Raw genomic sequence first — 21,776 nt, 5'->3', positions numbered from 1 at the left:
AAATAAATAAAATCTTAAAAAAAAAAAAAAAAAGAAACTGATTTGTTCTTGGCTGCCTCAGACTTAAGGCAAATTATTTAGAGCAGAGCTTTGTGGAAGGAAACGTTAATCTGGCCACTACAGATAAGGCCTGGTAAGGCATGGGCCAGAAAAGGACCAGAAAAGCAAAGCTTTCAAGCTCTTGTTACATTCAGTTTCCAGAAATATATTACAAAGTATTTCAGTCACAAAGAGTAGAGCAAATGGTACCTTGGCCCTTTATTCCCATCACCGAGAGGATTATCAGGATCTTGCGCCCCTTTGTCTTCCTACTCTCCCGTTTATGAAGTCTTTAGAAAAGTAGATTCCAGGTACACCTGGGTGGCTCAGTGGGTTAAAGCCTCTGCCTTCAGCTCAGGTTATGATCTCAGGGCCCTGGGATCGAGCCCTGCATCTGGCTTTCTGCTTAGCAGGGAGCCTGCTTTTCTCTCTCTCTCTATCTGCCTACTTGTGATCTCTGTCAAATAAAAAAATAAAATCTTAAAAAAAAAAAGCAGATTCCAGACATTACACCATTTCTCCCTTCCATAGTTCATCTCTAAAAAATAACGAACATTTTTCTTATGTAACTACATTATTCCACCTGGAAAACGTTAACAAATCTGTTGCATATCATCCAATACCCAGCCCATATTCACATTTCAAAATGTCTCAAAATGGATTTTTTTAGGGGAGCCCGGCTGGCTCCATCTGTGGAGCAAACCCGCTAGATCTTAGGGTTGCTAGCTGGAGCCCCATATTCAGTGTAGATGAAGGGGATACAAAGGCAGAAGGAACTGTAGATAAGATTAAGTGTCCTTGGGGCACCTGGGTGGCTCAGTGGGTTAAGCCTCTGCCTTTGACTCAGGTTATGATCCCAAGGTCCTGGGATCAAGGCGGGAATGGGGCTCTCTGCTGGGCAGGGAACCTGTTTCCCCCCCCACTGCCTACTTGTGATCTCTGTAAAATAAATAAATTAATTAAAAAGTGTCTTTATAAGCTGCAGCCCACTGACAGATACTTGAGGCAGGCAGGGTATAAAGTTCCTCCAGGAAGCTCCCACCTCTTAATGTCAATGCCTTGCTAGATGAAAAGCAACCTTAGTTTGACAATAGCAAGGTCTCAGGTTTCCAGTGATTCTTCTTTAGCATATGAAAATCCTTTTGCAGCTCGCTCATGCTCCATCTCCCCCAGCCTCAAAGTATGTCATCAGTTGTTGCTCACAATCCTGAGGCAGCAGCAGCCATAGTACCATCCTCATGCTTTAATAAAATCACCTTTTTGCACCAAAGACGTCTCAAGAATTCTTTCCTGGCCCTTGACTCTGGACCTCACCAGTGTTCCAAAACTACATTATAGAGATTATTTAAAAATACAATCTTAGAGGTGGCTCGGTTGCTTAAGCCTCAGACCCTTGGTTTGGGCTCAGGTCATGATCTCAGGGCTGTGGGATGAAAACACCACGGGCTCCTGCGCAGCGGGGAGTCTGAAGAGTCTCTCCTGCCCCTCCCCCAACCTATGTGGGCAGACTCACACTCCTATATTTAAAAAAAATCTTGAAAAAAAAGGAAAACTATTTTTTTTTTTACAGTTGGTGAACTGGAATTAAGATGCAGACAAGGTCCTGAGATTCCTTCACCAGATCTCCCACAGGGTTAAGTAATTTTGAATTCTTGAGGGCCTCATCAAATCAGAGAACTTAATGGCAGTTGCCAAGCCGAGATCTGCTCCCCAAAGCGGTGTCCCTTCCACGCCCCCAGGCTGAGCACTGTGCATTTCCAACTTCTTGTTGACTTCAAATTCTCAAGTCTCAATTTTTTCACTACTCCATCTCCAAAATAAGCTGGCTGAATGCAGTAGTTTCTAGGTGTTATTTTAGCGTCCAAGGTCTTCCCAGTGGTTCTTCCAAGTGGGAGTCAGTGGATTAAGTAGCTGATAAACACTGTGGATCTAAGATCAGTGGTTCTCAAAGGAGGTTGCAACATTGGAATCGACTGAAGAGCTTTAAAAGCTGCTGATGTCTGGCTCTGCCACCCGGAAATTCGAATGTAATCAGACTAGGTTGTGGCCTGGGCACGAATAATTTTAAGTCACCCAGGTGACCCTAATGCGCAGCCGTGGAAGAGAGCCACCAAGGAGCCCACCCGACTTTTCCTAAACCAACTCCAAGGGTTAACCGGGTGCAAGCGGGGCGGGGGCGGGGCCTCGAGAACTGGGCGGGGCGGGAGAGGAAAGACCCCGGGAGAGTCGCGGTCTCCGCGGCCAGAGCGCCTGGCTGTTGCAGAAACGGGCGGAAACGCCTCCGTTTTACAAAACAAAGCGGAGAAAGCGGGAGGCGTGCGCGGTCTGCGGGGCGCTGACCTCGGCGGTGGGTCCCTCCGGTCCGGGTGTTTCGGCACCTTTGGGTGACGATGGAGAGAGGCCTGGAGAGCTGCCCGCGCTTGGAGTCCAACGGCCTCCGGGCGCCTCCGATCACAGCGGCCGTGGACCTGCAGAGCCGCGTGCAGGAGACCCTGGACCTGCTGTCCCCGCAGGAGCTGAGCAACTTCCGCATCTTCCTCAAGTCTGTGGACGAGGAGCCGCGCGTGACCCCCTTGCGGCTGGAGCTGGCGGGCAACAGCAAGGAAAGGCTGGCGGGTCTCCTAGTGCAGCACTACTGCGAGCCCGCCTCCGCCTCGCGCGTCCTCGTCAAGGTGCTGCAGCAGCTACGCCGCGCGGACCTGCTCCGCCGCTGGCAGGGCGCCGGGGCCGCCGAGGACCGGGGTGAGCTGGGGCGGGGGGGGGGAGGGGGCCAGGTACCCGGGCTGCGGGCGGGGCCTGGTGAGCGGGGGTTACTGGGGATGGGGGGCCGGGCCCGCGTAAGCGCGGGTTTTGGCCCGACTGCCCCCGGGGTTCTGGGCTCGGCTTGGGGGCGGGGCGCCCGGGTTTGATTGGGGTGCAGAGCGAAGAGCGGGCGGTCGCCCTGGGACCCAGTGACGCGCTGCGGGAAGTGGGAGCCGGGGGGCGAGGGGGCAAGCAGCCGCGAGAGTCGCGGTTCCCGAACGCGGAATCCTAAAAGCCCCGTCGAAGAGCCGCCATCAGGATCTACCAGCCCATTTTGGGGTGGACTCAGAGATCAGATCGACTTCAGCAGGCCTGCGATGCTTTGTTAACCTGTACCTTCAAGAGAGGATGATGTGGGAGGTTTCAAAATGATGCAGCGAAAAGCACGGTATTGGAATTCCCGCTGTCGCATCTCCAGGGAATGTGTGGGGCAGGGGGGCTCCTTTTCTTGCATACCATGGGAGTATTTGCCATTAATCCAGGAAGATGTGGCTTATGGTCAAGAAATGCAATATGTAACAGGTTAAGGGAGGGGCTCCCCCCTCCAGATTTAATAAACATATGCACGCTTAAGTGCATGTGAGACAGAGAAAGCAGCACTTATATGAGAGCCACCGAAGTAGACACTAAAATATACCGTGAGTGACTGCCTTTAGCGTGCTTACGGTCTGATTGAGCTTTGAGGTGTGTTACCGTTGCTGGTGTTGTTTATATGTGTAATGAGCGGATCACAACGGTAATGGCTCACCGAACCACGCCGTGGCGTGTCGGCAGCCTGCCCGCCGGGAGGAGGCTTCGCTCTCTCTGCTTTTCGTCACCTGTACCAGCCCCATTACGCGCGCACTTCAGGTGTTCTCAGCTCTTTAGGCTTTGAGCCTCTCTCACTATTGGCAAAGTGGGGTTTTTTTTTTCCCCCAGAATCATCCAGACTAGGCAAGATTATGGCTTGCCTGCCTGTTGGATGCATCCAATAAATATTTGAATTAAATGCTAAGAGATTATGTTAAATTAAAAAAACAACAACAACTAGTTCCCTTTATTATGTCTTGCTCTCCTCTTCAGGAAGTACAGGAGCAGTAATGTCAAGCAGTTACACCTTGTCCTTTTTATTGCTTGCCTGTCTTTCTGCCTTTGCACCTAGCTGGGTCTAAAGGAGGTCTTTTTTAAGTTTATAGCCTTGTATGAGTTTGAAAGAGTGTGTGTTCATAATCCAGAGAACCTGTTCTAAAATGAGGTTGAAGCCTGCTGGATCTGAAAGCCTAAGAGACAACAGAATTCCCTGGGAGGAGCTTCCTGTAAACAGGAATGACAGCGGATTGATTGAAAAGGGGGAAAAATAATAATGCAGTAATGCCCTTTTTCTGTGTTATTCTCTTTCCATGAAAATTCATTCAGAGATTCCAAGAAAGATTCTAAAGAGAAGCTATGATTGTGTGGATGGCGAACTGGTAAATATTTTTGCTCTTATTCTGGCACTACACACTGGTCAGGAATGAGGGTACTTAGCCACTTTAGCTGGCATTGGAATATGCTGCTCTTGTTGGTTAAAGGAAACGATCTGTACCATTGTCTCAGGTGGTCAGATCTCACTGCTTTCTGTTATGATCATGAAAGATAAACATGAGCCATTTAAAACCGCTGTGCCTGCATTAGCCAAACAAGGAAGGCACTGCTGTTATTTCTGTTTTATAAATCAGGAAAAATGAGGCACTGTAGGTTCCAGGATAACAGGCTGTGTGGCCTTGGATGGATGGCTATTTAAATTGCTGATTGTAGGGTTTGTTTGCTTCTTTTAAGTTTTATGATGTAAATGTTCAGCAAATACTAAAATAGAAAGACAAATCTCTCAAACTCCAGCCCAATATACTTAAGACCTTGCTTCAGCAAATTAGTAACTTAGAGCCAATCTTGTTTTGCCTGGTCCGTGGCCCGATTATTTTAAAGCAAATCCAGATAACCTGTCACATTCATCTACAGATACCTTAGTATGAATCTCTAAAGCTTTAGTATGAGAAAGAGGTTGTTCAAAACAACTGCAGTGCCGTTATTCTACCTAAGAACTTCCATAGTGTGTGCAAAAATGCGGTTGGAATTAAGATTTCATTGACTGGGTCCTGTCTTTTGCAGGTGTTTTTTTGTTTTGTTTTGTTTTTTTAAATGTTTATTTATTTTTAAAATTTCTTTCCAGTGTTCCAGAATTCAGATGTGTTGTTTGAATCAGGATGCTGACTCATACAAAGTCAACACAATTATTAGAGCCTATTGCTTTGAGGTCTTAAGGCTCTTAACTTAGGATACCTCTCCCTTCTTTTTTTTTCTTATTGTTTACTTATTGAAGAAACCAGGTTGTTTGTAGAATGTCCCCTATTCTGGATTTGGATGACTACAGCCCAGTGGTCATTTACTCTACTCCTCTGTCTACCATGTTTCCTTAAACGGATAGTGATAACTATACATAGGCATTTAAAATTGAGATTGGCCTATTAGTCCTAGTGCAAGGAAGATATTTGAAAAAAGGATAAATCTAGTCACACCTCCCCCCACCCTCCTTCCATGACTAATAAGAGACAGTCCCTGTTGCAGCTCTGATCTGAACTGGGAAACCTCACCTTTGATCCTAAAAGAAACTCATTATTTCATATCTGTGATATCTTTGGATTTCTGAGTTTCATTTGGTTTAAATATTTTTGGCTTTCTTGGAAAATAGGACTGTTATGACTTGAGAGGCAAGCGGAAGGCTTTCGTCATGTGCGTGGAAAAGAACAGACCTGGGGCTCACCGGGACATCTGTCTAATGGAGGAGTGGCTTGGCCAGTGCCGGTTTGAGCATACACAGTGCATCGATCCTAACAAAATGGTAAAGTTAAAAACAAAAATGAAAAAATGTAACTTGGATCTTATAATTTTCCTTTATTTTATTTTATTTTTTTAAATTGGGTTTTGGAGGGGCACCTGGGTGGCTTAGTCAGTTAAGCATCTGACTCTTGGTTTCCACTCAGGGTCCTGCGTCTGACTCCATGCTCGGTGGGGAGTCTGCTTTAGGATTTCTCTCCCTCTCTCACTGCCCTTCCCTCTGCTCACGTTCTCTCTCTCAAATAAATAAATAAATCTTTAAAAAATAAAAATACTGTGTTTTCATTCCTGGCAAGAACCAGGACTTGCTGAGCAATCCCATGAATGTCTTCGTAAACTTCCTGATGCTTTTGTAATCTTAAGTGTGATACCCTGCCTCCACTTCTAGTCAAGCAGGGACCTCTTGGGGCTCCAGTCTTGGCCAGGGCTATGCAGTTGAAGAAGGAAGGGGACCCAAAAAGGCATTCTAAGCAAGATGGACAAGGAGGCCAAGGACAGGGTGTGCATCTGGAGTAGGCAAGTTCCAGAGCCTGTGGGAGCAGGAAAGACCAAGGAAACCCCTTTGAGAGGTCACCAGGAGGCTGGTTTCTTGCATTCCAGCAGTGTGGGTCCTTGCGGGATTCACTTGGAACTTGGAAGAGGTGTAGAGAGGGAGTTGATAGCCCTGGGAGGAATTGCATTGTGACCTAACTAGACGATACTGAAAAAAATAATGTGGAAGTGCCGTGGTGGGAACTTTCCAACCCTAGCTTAGTCTTGACCTAGACCTAGCCTTTTTTAGGGGTAGTAACATAGGAAAGCCCTTCCTAGATCCCAGGAGTCCCTGCTAATGAATGTCAAGGAACAGCGCAGCAGGGGCTGCGGATTCCACATAGATTGCCTGAGCGGGGATCCTGTCTCTTCCTAGTTCTCTTAAATCTGGTTCTCATGGGGCAGGCCTGATTTGTCCCCCTTATTTGTCCACGTGTAGAGACATTTCTGATTGTCTCACCTGGAAGGTACCGCTGGCCTCTAGTGGGGGAAGAGCCCCCACAGCAAAGGATTTTCTGGCTCCAAATGTCCGTAGTGCCGTAGTTTTCAGCAGCCCTGCGGGAAATTGACTACTTTCCTCTCCTGGAGTTGGGGTTGATGAGAGTGACTTGTCTTGGAGGGCTGTGGTGATAGCGAATGAGCTCCTGTGTCAAAATGCCCAGAAGAGCAACTGCCCAGTAAGCTTTGATTTTATCATAATTTCAGAGGTAAAAATAGACTCTTGCACTTTCCCCAAGGATTGTACCAGAATCTCTTACATATTGCATGGTTTTGAATCAGATGACAGATACTGCCAGTGTTCCTTTTGTTTATTCTCTTAGGGGGCTCCAGTGGCCGCTTTTTCTGCATCCTGGCAACGTTTAGTTTATTTGTAAATATTAGCAGTTCTACTGGCGAAAGTATTTCATTGTTCTTAGTTTCATTTTCCAGATTATTAATTTGGTTAGACATCTTTTGGCCCTTATTTTCCTTCTATAAATTGTTCTGTTTCCTTTGCCCTTTTTCCTACTGGGTCACCTTTTTTCCTGCTTTTAGAGTTATTTTTCTGGACTTTATTCACTTACAAAATGTAGTGCAAATACTTTTCTCTTGTCTCTGTTACTTGTCTTTTGATTTTTGTTGTCTTAAGATGTATAGATGTCTTTTTTAAATTTTTTTGTGAGTAAACTTGTCAATCTTTCTTGGCGGCTTTTTGGTTTTGGTGTCTTGATCAAATCCCATGCCTTCTCAACTTAAAAAATATTTAAATTATTTTTCTGTACTATTTGTATAATTTTAAGTTTCCTTTCTAAGTCTCTGGAATTTTATTTTTTTGGTAAGTGTGTGGTAAGAGGCCTTACCTTATGTCCAGCTGGATAGTCAGCTGTCTCAGCATCTACTGAATGATGTGTCTTTCCCCCACATATTTGAAACTCCACCTTTATTGTGAAATAAAGTCCTGTATACAATTCGATTGGTTTCTGGAATCTAAAATATTCCATTCATATATTTGTTTATACTTCTGCCAGTAAATCACTGTTTCACTCACTGTGATTTTTTTTTAGCGCTTTTTTTTTTTTTAAGATTTTATCTATTTATTTGACAGAGAGATCACAATTATGCAGAGAGGCAGGCAGAGAGAGAGGGGGAAGCAGACTCCCTGTCGAGCAGAGAGCCCGATGTGGGGCTCGATCCCAGGACGCTGAGATCATGACCTGAGCCAAAGGTAGAGGCTTAACCCACTGAGCCACCCAGGCGCCCCTTTTTAGGACATTTTGATGTCTGATACGACCTAGACCTCCTTTTTTATCCCCCTCCCCCCCCCCCCCTTTTTGAGTTCTGAATATTCTTGACACTTCCTGAACATCATCTGTTCTCTGTGAGCTTGAGAATAATCTGGTTAAATTCCACTGAAATCCTTTGGGAGTTTGATTGCCATGACATGGAATTGAGATTCATTTGGAGAGAATTGGCAAATTAAGAGTATTAACAGAAGCATGGGCTTGTCATGGTGTATGTTGCCTCTTCCTTAAAGCTTTCCTTTTCTTCATTTAGGTAATGTATATTTCTTAGGTTTATTCCTAGGTATTGTCCTTGTTTGGGTGTGACCATGAACGGGACCCCCTTTTCATTATGTGCTTTAAGTGATTGTTGCTAGGGCATCTGGGTGCCTCAATTAAGTGTCTGCCTTCAGCTCAGGTCATGATCTCAGGGTCCTGGGAGCAAGTCCCACATTGGGCTCCCTGCTCACCGAGCGGTCTGCTTCTTCCTCTGCCCCTCCCCCTACTCATGCTCACTCTCTGTAGTCTCTCTTTCAAATAAATAAAATCTTTAAAAAACATTAAAAAAAATTAATCGTTGCCAGGTAACTGGTCAGGGTCTTTATGAGTTAATCGTGTGTCTGGTCACATGTCTGGTCACTAGTTCCAGTAGTTACTTGGTTGATTATTTTATATTTCTAGATAGATAGTCACGGCATTTGTAAGTAATGAATTTTAGCTCTTTATTTCCCATATTTAGACTTCATTTTAAATATCTTTGATGTAAATTCAATTTATTTATTTTTTATTTTTTTAAAGATTTATTTATTTATTTATTTGACAGAAAGATCACAAGTAGGCAGAGAGGTACAGAGAGAGGAGGAAGCAGGCTCCCCGCCGAGGAGAGAGCCTGATGCGGGGCTCGATCCCAGGACACTGGGATCATGACCTGAGCCGAAGGCAGAGGCTTTAACCCACTGAGCCACCCAGGTGCCCCGTAAATTCAATTTAATTAACATACAGGTTATCACTAGTTTCAGAGGTAGAGTTCAGTGATTCATCAGTTGTGTGTAACACCCAGTGCTCATTACATTAGGTGCCCTTCTTAATGTCTATCACCCAACTACCTCATCCCCCTATCAACCTCCCTCCAACAGCCCCCAGTTTATTTCCTATGACTAAGAGTCTTTTTTGGTTTGCTGCCCTCTGTTTGTATCTCATTTTTCCTTCCCTTCCCCTATGTTCATCGGTTTCATTTGTTAAATTCCACTTATGAGTGAAATCATGTGGTAATTCTTTTTCTGACTGACTTACTTCGTGTATGATACCCTCTAGTTCCATCTATGTCCTTGCAAATGGCAAGATTTCGTTCTTTTTGATGGCTCAGTAATACTCAATCACACACATATATCACATCTTTATCCTTTCATCTGTTGATGGACATCAGGCTCTTTCCATAGTTTGGCCATTGTGGACATTGCTGCTATAAACACTGGAGTGTACGTGCCCCTTTGGATCACTGAGTTTGTATCCTTTGGATGAATATGTAGTAGTGCAATTGCTGGGTCATAGCTCTATTTTTAACTTTTAGAGGACCCTCCATACTGTTCTCCAGAGTGGCTGCCCAGTTTGCATTCCCACCAACAGTGGAAGAGGGTTCCCCTTTCTCTGTATCCTCTCCAACATCTTTTGTTTCCTGACTTGTTAATTTTAGCCATTCTGATCAGGGTGAGGTGGACTTCATTTAACTTTTACTCACTTTATTGAAGTGAGGAGCTGGGATCTTGGCTATGAGGGGCACGGGAGCAGTGATAGCAGCCATTTCTGCCTTGCTTCTCTCTGGGGGGCTTGATTCTGATGATGTCTCCCCATAGGTTCTGGCAGGTGTATATTATTGGCAGACACTTCCATTCCCTTCCATTTCTAGCTTTTTGAGGGCATTAGTTTTAGAGAATAACAATTTTTATATGTTAAAACAAGCTAGTAATATAAAATTTATATACACTAGCCCCTAGGGGAGCTATCATTCTGTTGTATTTCGTGGTAGAGAATTGGAAATGCCCTAATTCTGTCAAAGAAGAACCAGTGGCACAAGACGAAATCAACTGAAAGGGAAGTGACAAGTTAAAGAACTGGTATTTATCTCATACTAATCCTGTTTCAGTTGTGATTTCTTTTCATATTTGCCATGTCTTCAGATTGCCTAGGAAGGGGGCTATCTCTAGCATTTCTGGTTTTTCTTACCTCCAGTTCTTTTGAATGTGTTAACCTATTTTACAGGAGTTAATTGAGAAAATAAGATCATTTCGTGATGGACTCAATGAAAGTAAAGATGATGTTGGCTGTTGCCTTGTTACCCTTATGTCCCACGGAGAGAAAGGCTTTATTAAAATGGAAGATGGTGAAAAAGTCAGCCTGGAGGACATTTTTGAAATGTTTAATAATAAAAATTGCCCAGCACTGCAGGAGAAACCAAAGATCTTTATCATCCAGGCCTGCAGAGGAGGTAATGCAGACTTCTTTGTGACAGTCATGTTTCTAAGAAATTCTCATACGGATGATTATGAAAAGAAAAGGAAGTTCAAAATATTTGTTTTTGTTTTTAAAGATTGTATTTATTTATTTGACAGAGAGAGACACAGTGAGAGAGGGAACACAAGCAGAGGAAGTGGGAGAAGGAGAAGCAGGCTTTCCGTGGAGCAGGGAGCCCAGTGTGGGGCTCAATGCCAGGACCCTGGGATCATGATCTGAGTTGAAGGCAGACGCTTAATGACCAAGCCACCCAGGCGCCCCTATTTGTTTCTTTAAAATCAGAGGCCCCTCAGCTGATGTGACTTTAGTCATATAGTGTAGTAGAGCCCCTTCTAGATAGAGGGGGAGCTTGGGCTGAGGAAGGGTCTAAGTCACTCACGTCATGAGGAGGACCAGGGGACCTCATATCTGAGAGAGATGTGTGCAGTTTCCAAGGGCCATCCCACCATCCATGGGTTGCCAGGTGGCCTGTGGGGCTGGTATCCAACCTCTGTAGTTTCTGCGGATATTTCTGCCTCTTGTGGAGGTACAAGCTCATTGGGACTTGGAGGGAGGGCTCCTGGTGTCTGTGGTGTATTACTGTAGTTTGTACTTCTGTTCTTCAACAAACAGAGAAAAGAGACAGTGGTGTCGAGACAGATGATGAACCCATGGAGTCTGATGACGTAGCTGAGAAGAGGAGGCTGCCCACGTTCAGTGATTATTTCATCATCTATCCCACCCAGGCAGGTGAGACATGGGGGTAGACAATAGTGACACTCACTTTTCTTCCAGAAAGTCTGGGTCATGCATATCTTTTTTTTTTTTTTTTTTTTAATTATCAGTGCTTTACAAATTGACATGTATAAGGAGAATTCTTCACGACCCCATCCATCTCTCTTTTCTCGCTTTCAGAGATGACAGGTTGACATCTTACTGTCCATTTCTTCTGGGAAGGCATGACCCTCTGACCAAAGTATCACATGGTCAATAAGATCATTGATGTTCCTGTGAAAAAGGTCTTGGCCCAAAATCTAGTTCTGCCATTTGCTATATTGGAGAACTTCAGTATTTTTTTATCTCTAGATATATCAGTTTCTTCATGTAAAGTGGGAATGATGGAATTTACTTACGTCATTGAGATGTTATGGAAATTGAGTTATATAACCGCAGACATGCTTATCATAATAATGGGCATAATAAATCCAAAAAAGGAAATTAGCTACTGTTATTACAAATACATTATGCTAATAATATTATTATCATCATTACTTCATTACTAATACTATTATTATTAATAATAAGATAAGGTCCAAAAGAATCTTGTGTGTGAAGATCCACCCCTTCACTTGGTGCACTTGGAGGAGAGCTAGAATTAAGAGGTCAAGGACATTTCTTTCGCTGGCCTTTTTTTTTTTTTTTAAAGTCATCTCTACACCCAACATGGGGCTTGAACTCACAACCTGGAGATCAGGTGTCACGTACTCTATCAACTAAGCCAGTCAGGTGACTCCCTTTAAATGTTGTGTTTTTTTTTTTTTTTTAAGATTTTATTTATTTATTTGACAGGCAGAGATCACAAGTAGGCAGAGAGAGAGGAGAAGGAGAAAGCAGGCTCCCCCTCGAGCAGAGAGCCCAATGTGGGGATCGATCCCAGGACCCTGGGATCATGACCTGAGCCGAAAGCGGAGGCTTTAACCCACTGAGCCACCCAGGAGCCCCCTTTAAATGTTTTTATCTTAACTTCTTTCAAGAGCATTAAGGCAATTTATAAAAATGTATACGGAGGGCGCCTGAGTGGCTCAGTTGTTAGGCAGCTGCCTTCAGCTCAGGTCATGATCCCAGGGTGCTAGGATCAAGCCCCACTACAGGCTCCCTGCTCAATGGGAAGCCTGCTTCTCCCTCTCTCCCGCTTGTGTTCCCTTTCTCTCTGTTTCTCTCTCTCTCAAATAAATAAAAATCTTTTTAAAAAAATGTATATGGACTTCAAGATAAATTGTAGTGAAGAAATGTAAACAAAGGAACATAGGGGTACAACTTAAAATGAAACATACTTAGTGGTAAGATGGGAAAAACAGCCCCATTAAAGTGAGATGTAAGATTTCACTCCTTGGTTATTTACCCAAGAGAGATGAAAGCATGTTGCCTCCCAGAGACTGGCACACAGAGTCCATAGCAGCCTTATTTGAAGTCATCAAAGACTAGAAACAGCCCAGATGACCATCAAACGTATTGTGGTATGCCATACGTGTACTCCTACTCGGCAGTAAAAATAAGTGAGCTGCTGATGCCAGCCAACCACAGAATTAATATGGCGCGGTTAAGGGTCAAGGTGAGGAACTTCATGTTCCAGTTTTGTTGAATGTATGCATTTTATGACTGTGTGCTGGGCTCTGTGTTTAAGGACTAGAGATTCATTATTGAACAGAAGAACTAAAAATCCCCCCTCCTCGGAACTTCTGTGCTCCTTGGAGACAGATAATAAACATCGAGAAGCTACGTATTGTGCTACTTTATGATCCCATTTGTATGAAGTTCAAAAACAGTCGAAACTGACCTGTGGTGTCAGAAATCAGGATAGTGCTCGCCCTCCTGCGTGCAGTGTTTGGGGTGCTCAGGACCAGAGGGAGCAAGAAGGGGACTCCTGGAGTTCTGGCCCATCTTGTTTCTTGATGAGGGCACCAGTTAATAGGGTGTGTTCATTTTATGGAAGTTTATTGAGCTGTTTTATATCCCTAAGCTTTGCACACTTTTCTGTGTGATGGTTATTTTTCAGTGGAATGTTTACCAGAAATAAAGTATGTTACGTGACTATTGCTATGGAGAAAAATAATGCAGGGACAAGGGATATAGGGAGTGTCCCAGGGCAGGAGTGGAGATATTGCAGTTTGTTTGTTTGTTCTTTAAAGATCTTATTTATTTATTTATTTGACAGAGATCACAAGTAGGCAGAGAGTGAGGGGGGAGCAGGCTCCCTGCTGAGCAGAAAGCTTGATGCTGGGCTCAATCCCAGGACCCTGGGATCATGACCTGAGCTGAAGGCAGAGGCTTAACCCACTAAGCCACCCAGGCACCCTGGAGATTGCAGTTTTAAAACAGATGTATAGAGATGTCCCCTCTGGGAAGCTGATTGTTATGTAGACACTCAGGGGACATGAGCTAGAGTGAGCTTTGCAGATATTTGAGAGGATTTGTGTTGTAAGCTAAGAATACTTCGTCATACAGCAGTATCAAAAACTCTGTGACAGATAGACCACTGGGATAGAAGAGAATCTAGAGGCAGAACCAGATAAGCAGGGAAACTAGACATGACAAAAAAGCCATTGTTGATCCGGGTGGAATGAATAGGCTGTTCGATAAATAATGCCGGGAAGGGGCGCCTGGGTGGCTCAGTGGTTTAAGCCGCTGCCTTCGGCTCAGGTCATGATCTCAGGGTCCTGGGATCGAGTCCCGCATCGGGCTCTCTGCTCGGCGGGGAGCCTGCTTCCCTCTCACTCTCTCTGCCTGACTCTCTGCCTACTTGTGATCTCTCTCTGTCAAATGAATAAATAAAATCTTTAAAAAAAAAATAAAATAATGCCGGGAAAACCGGCTTCTCCGTGGGAGAAAAATAAAAATTCATTTTCACGTTTCTTGGCCCAGGGTCATTGCATCTTTAATCATGTGAATGTCTAGTCAATTGATAGTAATGCCTCTTTTATCTCTGATATTTGTGGCTTTCTTCTTTTACTCTTTATCAGTCTTGCCAGTGCTATCTTCAGTTAAGAACCTGTCTTGGGGCGCCTGGGTGGCTCAGTGGGTTAAAGCCTCTGCTTTCGGCTCAGTTCATGATCTCAGGGTCCTGGGATTGAGCTCCGCATCGGGCTCTCTGCTCAGTAGGGAGCCTGCCCCCCCCCCTTCTCTCTGCCTGCCTCTCTGCCTGCTTGTGATCTCTGTCTGTCAAATGCATAAATAAAATCTTAAAAAAAAAAAAAAGAACCTGTCTTTACTTTTGTTAATCCCCTCTCGTATCTGTTTTTGGTTTCGTTAATTTTGACTCTTGTTCCTATTGGTCTTCATTTTGGGGGTGTTTATGCTACTCTTTTTCCCCAGCTGTTTCAGGTAGGTACTTATTAGCTCATTGTTGTCGATCTTTTAAAAAATATAAGCATTTTTAGAACTAGAATCCCTTCTGAGCACTGCTTTCACTTTGTCCTTCACATTTTAACATGGGACATTTTTCTCCTTCAGTTCTAAGAGTTCTTAGATTTCCATTGTTCTTGTATGTGTTAGAACTATGTCTCTAAATTTCTGTGTTTGGATTTTAAAATTTGTCCTTTTGTTACTGACATCTTGTTCATTTGTGCAAGGAACTGAGAAAGAATATGGACTACGATACTGATTTTTTTTTAATATTTTATTTATTTATTTGAGAGAGATAGAGAGGGAGAGCATGAGCAGGAGGCAGAGGGAGAACCAGGCTTCCCACCGAGCAGGGAGCCGAATGTGGACTTGATCCCAGGACCCTGGGATCATGACCTGAGCTGAAGGCAGACGCCCAGCCAACCGAGCCACCCAGGTGCCCCTACAATACAGATTTGAAATCTGTTGAGACTTGGGTTATGCCTTGGTCTTTAGTAAACTTTTTTTTTTCCTTAATTTTGAAGATTCAGTTATTTCTTAGGGAGAGAAAGTGAGAGAAAGCGTGTGTGCCTGGTTGGGGGCGGTGCAGGCAGAGGGAGAGAATTTTCACACAGATACCATGCTGAGCAGGGAGCTCAACATAGGGCTCCATCTCACGGACCCTGAGATCAACCAAGAGTCAGACACTTAACTGACTGAACCACCCAGGCGCCACTCTGGTAAACTTTTTTTGGTGGCATTTGGACTCTCCTAGATACTCTGTGTGCTTGATGAAGAATAAATGTTCTGCACTTTTTGAATGTAGGGTTCTAAATATTTCTATCAGTTAAGCATAATTGTGTTCGGTTGTTTTGTGTCTCCACTAAATTTGTCTCTTTGACCTGCCAGTATCTGAGATAAGCGTGTCCATCCATTATATTACTGTGGTAGACCTGTCTGTTTCTTCTGTAGTCCCAATGGTTTTGCTTTATTTTGACACAACATGAGTAGAGCCATACAATTTTAGAATTGTGGTGAAATATATAGAAGAAATAAGACAAAATGCTTTAAGCACTCTTTAGTGAACCTACTGTCCCAAGTAGCGCTTTTTTTTTTTTTTAAAGATTTTATTTATTTATTTGACAGAAATCACAAGTAGGCAGAGAGGCAGGCAGAAAGAGAGGGAGAAGCAGGCTCCCCGCTAAGCATAGAGCCCGATGTGGAGCTAGATCCTAGGACCCTGGGATCATGACCTGAGTGGAGAGCAGAAGGTTTAACCCACTGAGCCACCCAGGCACCCCTAAGTAGTGCCTTTTTTATGTTAGTTCATTTTGTCTGGAATTTATATAGGTATTTGAATATTCTTTTGCTGCGTATTGGCCTGGTATACCTCCTTCAGACTGTTTTCTGTTAACCTTTTTGGGCCTTTATGTTTTAAGTGGGTCTCTTTTAGATAGGATATAGCTGGGTTGGGTTTTTTTTTTTAATATTTTATTTATTTATTTGACAGAGAGAGATCACAAGTAGGCAGAGAGACAGGCAGAGAGAGAGGAGGAAGCAGGATCCCTGCTGAACAGAGAGCCCGATGCGGGGCTGATCCCAGGACCCCGGGACCATGACCTGAGCTGAAGGCAGAGGCTTAACCTACTGAGCCACCCAGGCACCCCTGTTTTTTTTTTAATTTAATATGACATTATCAATCTTTTCACTGGTAAATTAGGGCAATTTGTCTTTGTTACGACTATTGATATATTTGCCCTTTTGCCATTTTGTTTTGTGTTATTTATTTTTCTTTTGCTTTATTTCCTTCCTTTATGGCTTTTGTGTTTGCTTGATTTTTAGTTTAACATGTTAGTCTAACATTTTTTTTTTTAAAGATTTTATTTATTTATTTGACAGAGAGAGAGGTCACAAGTAGGCAGAGAGGCAGGCAGAGAGAGAGGAGGAAGCAGGCTCCCCGCAGAGCAGAGAGGTCCCCCTACTGATCTAGAGGGTAGATATCCCATAATTTTTTTCTCATGGTTCCTCGTGAAATTTTATACATATGCGGTAGCCTAAAGTTAACTTGAAAAAAGCTTATTTTTACTCCCTGATGATTCAAGGAACCTTGAAACACTAATTCCCATTACCTTCTTCCACTCCACTAATTCCCATTACCTTTTCCCCCACCTAAGTACTACTTTTGTTTAACATTTTTCTTTATTTTTTTGTGTCTTGTTTAATGTTGTTTATATAAAAATATTAATGTGCTCTTAAATTGCCTTAAATTATCCTTCCACTGCCCCCTGGTTTTCTTCTCATTTAAGACATTAGTTTAACACACTTCCATCAAATGTGTTGGTATACGCTAGGGTGGCAAGCACTATTCTAGGTAATGCCTAGTCCTTTTTTTAAAACCCCACAAATTACAATATATTTTTTAAAGATTTTATTTATTTGAGAGAGAGAGAGAGAAAATGAGCAGTGGAGGAAGGGCAGAGGGAGAGAGAAGCAGACTCCCTGCTGAGCAGGAAGCCGGAGGTGGGGCTAGGACAGACTCCTGGGGTTCGATCCCAGGACTCTGAAATCAGGACCTGAGCCACCCATGCACCCCTTAAAGGAGGTGGAACCTGAATGATTATCTGAAAGGCACGTGGAAACTACAGCCATTCAGTAGGTTGACAGTTGAGGAATAATATTGATAGATCATTCCTCACTTAGGTCCTTTTTTTCTTTTCTTTTTTTTTTTTTTTTTTTACAATTTCTTTATTTGAGAGAGAGAGAGAGAGCATGACTAGGGGAAGGGGCAGAGGGGCAGAGGGAGAGGGACGGTGTCAAGCAGGCTCCCTGCTGATCAAGAGCCAGAAGCAGGACTCAATCCCACAACCCTGAGATCATGACCTGAGCTGAAATCAAGAGTCAGATGCTTAACCGACTAAACCACCCAGGTGCCCTCAAGTTCGAACATTATTATAATAAGTTTTACAATCCATGTTTGTTTCTATTTATTCATGTGATTACCATTTTGTTCCACATTCCTTCTTTTTTTAATTTTTTTTTAATTTTTTATTTTTTTTTTAAGATTTTATTTATTTGACAGAGAGAAATCACAAGTAGGCAGAGAGAGAGGAGGAAGCAGGCTCCTGGCTGAGCAGAGAGCCTGATGCGGGACTCGATCCCAGGACCCTGAGATCATGACCTGAGCCGAAGGCAGAGGCATTAACCCACTGAGCCACCCAGGCGCCCCTCTCCATTCCTTCTTGAATCTCAGCCCATTCTTCTGGGTTCATTTTCTTTCTTCCTGAAGTATATCCTTTAGAAATTCATTTAAGGAAGATTTATAGGTGGTGAATCCATTCAAGTGCCCAAATCTGGCTGATTATTTGACAGAATCTATGCTTGTTTCTTCTCGTGATTCCATCTTCTATTTCCTTAAACATTTCAGGCGATTTTACATTTTGTACCTAATACTTCCAATGCCTGATCTGATGCCTTTCAGGGGGTCACTCCTTGGGTTGCTTCTGTTGACTCTCCCTCATGGTGGCTTGTTTGTGTGTTTGAAGTCTTAGTTCATTTGTTGACTCTTCATCTGTGGGACTCCTGGGAGCACGATTAGGGAATACTTTTCTTTAGGGAGCATTATTACTCATTTGGACCACTGCAACTCTCTTAGGGGTCACAGGGCGAATGTAGGAATCTCTGGCTGACCTCCAGCACCTCCTGGGCACACCTTTAAGGCTTTCGTGCCCTCGCTAAAGGTGATCCTAGTCCCTTGGACAGGGTGCAGCTCTGCGTTTCATGTTTACTTTCTGCTTCCAGCTCAGGTTTCAGTTTCCTCGTTTGGAAGAATAGGTGCCTTGGAGATTTCCATGAATTCCCATCAGCCCAGGATAGCATTAAATGTTTTATTTTAATCAAGTTTTACATCTGGAGGAGCAAAGTGGAAAGTTTGGAATATGTGTAAAATCTTTCAGGGTTATCCACTTTTATTTCATCAGACAACACATAAATGGCCTGGCAGTACCGAGTATATGTGGGGATTTGGAACAACAGGTACTTCATACACCACTGATGAGAGCAGATTAATCCTACTTGTTTGGAGAGCAATGTGTGCTTCCTAGTAAAGTTAAAGACATGTTTATCCCATGGCCTGACAGTTTCACATCTGCATATATACCTTAATGCTAAGGTCCCCAAACTAGGGGGCCATGGTGAAGTCACGCAGCTGTACTTAATTCTGGGAGCCATTAGCTCAAGGTTGTTTATAGTTTCAACAATTAGATTATGCTGCATTCTTTTCAGTGATACCCTATCTTGGGGGAGCTAGGTTTTGGAGGGTTGCTGAGATTAAAAAGCAAATACTTAGGTATTCTAGGTTGAAAAGTCATGCAGAACCCAACAAGTGCATACATCGCATTAGTAAGTAATTATGGTTCTTTAACAATGAAATAAAAATATTATTTGTCTTTCAGTTTATGTGAGTTCTTTCACCCTGAGTGGCCAATAAATTATTTAGGTAATAATACTGAGCTTGGACCTAACTGCTTGAGTAAATGGAAGTCTGAGATACTTCTTTTGGTCTAGGAGCAATGCAAAAAAAGTTCCTAAGACCCTAAGGGCACCATGAACTGAGAAAGTTTGGGAACCTCCGCATGGGGGAATCTTCTGCACATGTATATACATGAGATGGGATGACCAACTGCTCCAGTTTGCCCAGAGATGGAGGGGTTTCCTGGGATACTGGACTTGCCAGTGTTAAAACTGGAAAGTGGATGAATGAGGGTGCATTAAGCACTTGAATCTGGGCACTTCTTCAAAATTGTTTATAGTAGGGAGAGTGAAGTGGCTGAAAGCTAAAAACCACTGAAAGTGGTTTTTATTCATACCGTAGAATGTACTGTACCCCAGTTGAAAAGAATCGGAGTGGAGAAGTTTTAAATGGCACAATGAATGAAGATAAGGCAGCTATAACAATACAGATTGTATGCCTTTAACATAAAGATTTGCAAACGCAGTAATACAGTCTATTGTGACTGAGCATGTAGTGGTAGAAGTATAAAAATATGGCACAAAGAACAGCCAACATCTTTGTAACAGGGACTGCTTCTGGTAGAGTACAGAGTAGGGAAGTGGGACAGAAGGTAATCAGGGAGAAATTTCAAAGGAAGATTCAGCTGTATTTCACCAGAAGAGAAAAGCTGGAACAGATAAAGCGAAATGTTTTCTGTTTGTTAAATCTGGGTGGTGGATGCATAGGCCTTCGGTATGCTACTCTTTGTTCTTATTTTGTTATTTTTGAAGAGATGGGGGCTAAAGAAAGAAATTGGAAACTGCGGATACAGCAACTCTGATGGAGTTTTGCTCTAAAGGGAGTTGAGAAATAGGCAGTCTGGATGGTGATGAGGGAGCAAAGATTTTGCAGTAAAGATGGGCAGTAAAGATTTGCAGTAAAGATGCACAGCTGCTCATTGAATGATCCAGTAGAGAAGGGACTTTTTTTTTTTTTTTAAGATTTTATTTATTTATTTGAGAGAGAGAAAGAAATAGAACACAAGTAGGGGTGGAGAGGGAGAAACAGGATCCCCACTGAGCAGGGAGCCCAATGCGAGAGACCCGATCCCAGGACTCCAGGGTCATGACCTGAGCTCAAGGCAGACGCTTAACTGACTAAGCCATCCAGGCATTCCGAGGGAAGTTTTTAGGAGAGACTGCAGGAGTGGCAGCTGGTAGAGCCGAAATTTTGAGCTTAGGCAGCATACATCTCCAGGGAGTAAGTTGGGCTGATTCTTCAAATGGAAGAAAGAAATTGCCCTTTTCCTCTGAGTACTTCAGGAAGAGCAGATGTGAGGAGGAGGGGAATCCAGAATTTCACATGGTAATTAGCTGTCCCAGCAGACAGGCAAAGAAGGCAGTTGATTATTTAAATCTGGAATCAAGTGAGTGAGCTGCATTGGGAAGAGAAATGTGGGAGTCATCAGCTTGTAATGTTATTTAAAGCCATAGTCCTGGATGAGGTCATGGGCCTTGTACCAACATTTATAGAATATCAGGATGAAGAAGAGTCAGCCATGGAGACTAAGAAGGAGCACCCACTGACAAGGGAGAAAACCAGGTGGGTGTGGTGTGCTGGAATCCCGATGCAGGAAGTGTTTTAAGAAGGAGGGAGTAACAATGTCAGACCCTGCTGACAGGTCAAAAAAGGAGGCGGACACAGAATTCATTGGGCATCTTGATGAGAATAATTTGGGGTGTGGACAAAATTGTGGACTCAAAAGCAGAACTACAGCTACATGGAATAAAAAGGATCAAACCCCAGAAATCAAACCCTGAGTAAAAAAAGGCACAGTAGACTTGGCTTTGTGTTGCTTTTATTTATTTATTTTAAAGTTCAAGGGAAAACACAATGTGTTGTTTAAGAATAGTATATAAACGGGGCGCCTGGGTGGCTCAGTGGGTTAAAGCCTCTGCCTTTCGCTCGGGTCATGATCCCAGGGTCCTGGGATCGAGCCCCGCGTCGGGCTCTCTGCTTGGCGGGGAGCCTGCTTCCTCCTCTCTCTATCTCTGCCTGCCTCTCTCCCTACTTGTGATCTCTATCTGTCAAATAAATAAATAAAATCTTAAAAAAAAAAAGAATAGTATATAAACGTATGTATGTATATGGTAAAACTGACAGCGGTTTCTGTGTGGGGGAGACAGAATGGGGTCTGGGAGGAGCACACAGGTGGGTGCGAATTTTCCTAATATGTGTGTCAGTGAGCAAAAGACCCAACAGAACATTGAGTTTGGGCTATTAACTGATAATTCCCAGGGAACACCATTAACCTGGAGAAGATGCTCGATTTATAAGAAGAAAGTAAACAATATTGGAGTACCACTTTTTATCAGATTGGCAGAGATCAGAAAGTTTCTATGTATGCTCTTGTTGAAGAGGTAAAGAATATACTTATTAATTCCTGGCAGGACTGTAAATTGATAGCATTTCTTTGGTGGACCACTTGGCATCGTCTAGCAAAATTATAAATGCAAACATAATTATCTTCCAATTATTTAGTACATGTCTGAGTGACATGTATGCACTGTTATTCAGTGACATTGTAAGAGAACAACCTAAACATCTCTCTATAGGGGACTAGTTAAATAAATTATGATAAATCATAGAGTAAATATTATTCGATCAAAGGAAGAAGCTCTTTATGTATTGATGATGAGCAACCTCCAAGA

The 21,776-nt window shown here is 43.3% G+C and overlaps 1 protein-coding gene across 1 annotated transcript in view; it reads left to right on the top strand.

Moving 5' to 3' along the window:
• The first annotated feature begins 2,237 nt into the window (after positions 1–2,237).
• Positions 2,238–21,776, top strand: part of LOC123940588 (caspase-14-like) — a 28,380-nt gene continuing 8,841 nt past the window's right edge. Inside the window, exons 1-5 of the mRNA XM_046003508.1 lie at positions 2,238–2,781; positions 4,237–4,289; positions 5,549–5,698; positions 10,245–10,470; positions 11,109–11,225. Of these exons, the coding sequence (XP_045859464.1) occupies positions 2,430–2,781; positions 4,237–4,289; positions 5,549–5,698; positions 10,245–10,470; positions 11,109–11,225 (898 nt within the window). The 5' untranslated portion in view covers positions 2,238–2,429. The remainder of the gene's footprint in view (positions 2,782–4,236; positions 4,290–5,548; positions 5,699–10,244; positions 10,471–11,108; positions 11,226–21,776) is intronic.

The sequence above is a fragment of the Meles meles genome, chromosome 4, assembly GCF_922984935.1.
Source record: "Meles meles chromosome 4, mMelMel3.1 paternal haplotype, whole genome shotgun sequence".
NCBI classification, from domain to species: domain Eukaryota; kingdom Metazoa; phylum Chordata; class Mammalia; order Carnivora; family Mustelidae; genus Meles; species Meles meles.
The sequence above is the reverse complement of the archived record's forward strand: the minus strand, read 5'-3'. Positions and strand labels throughout refer to the sequence as shown.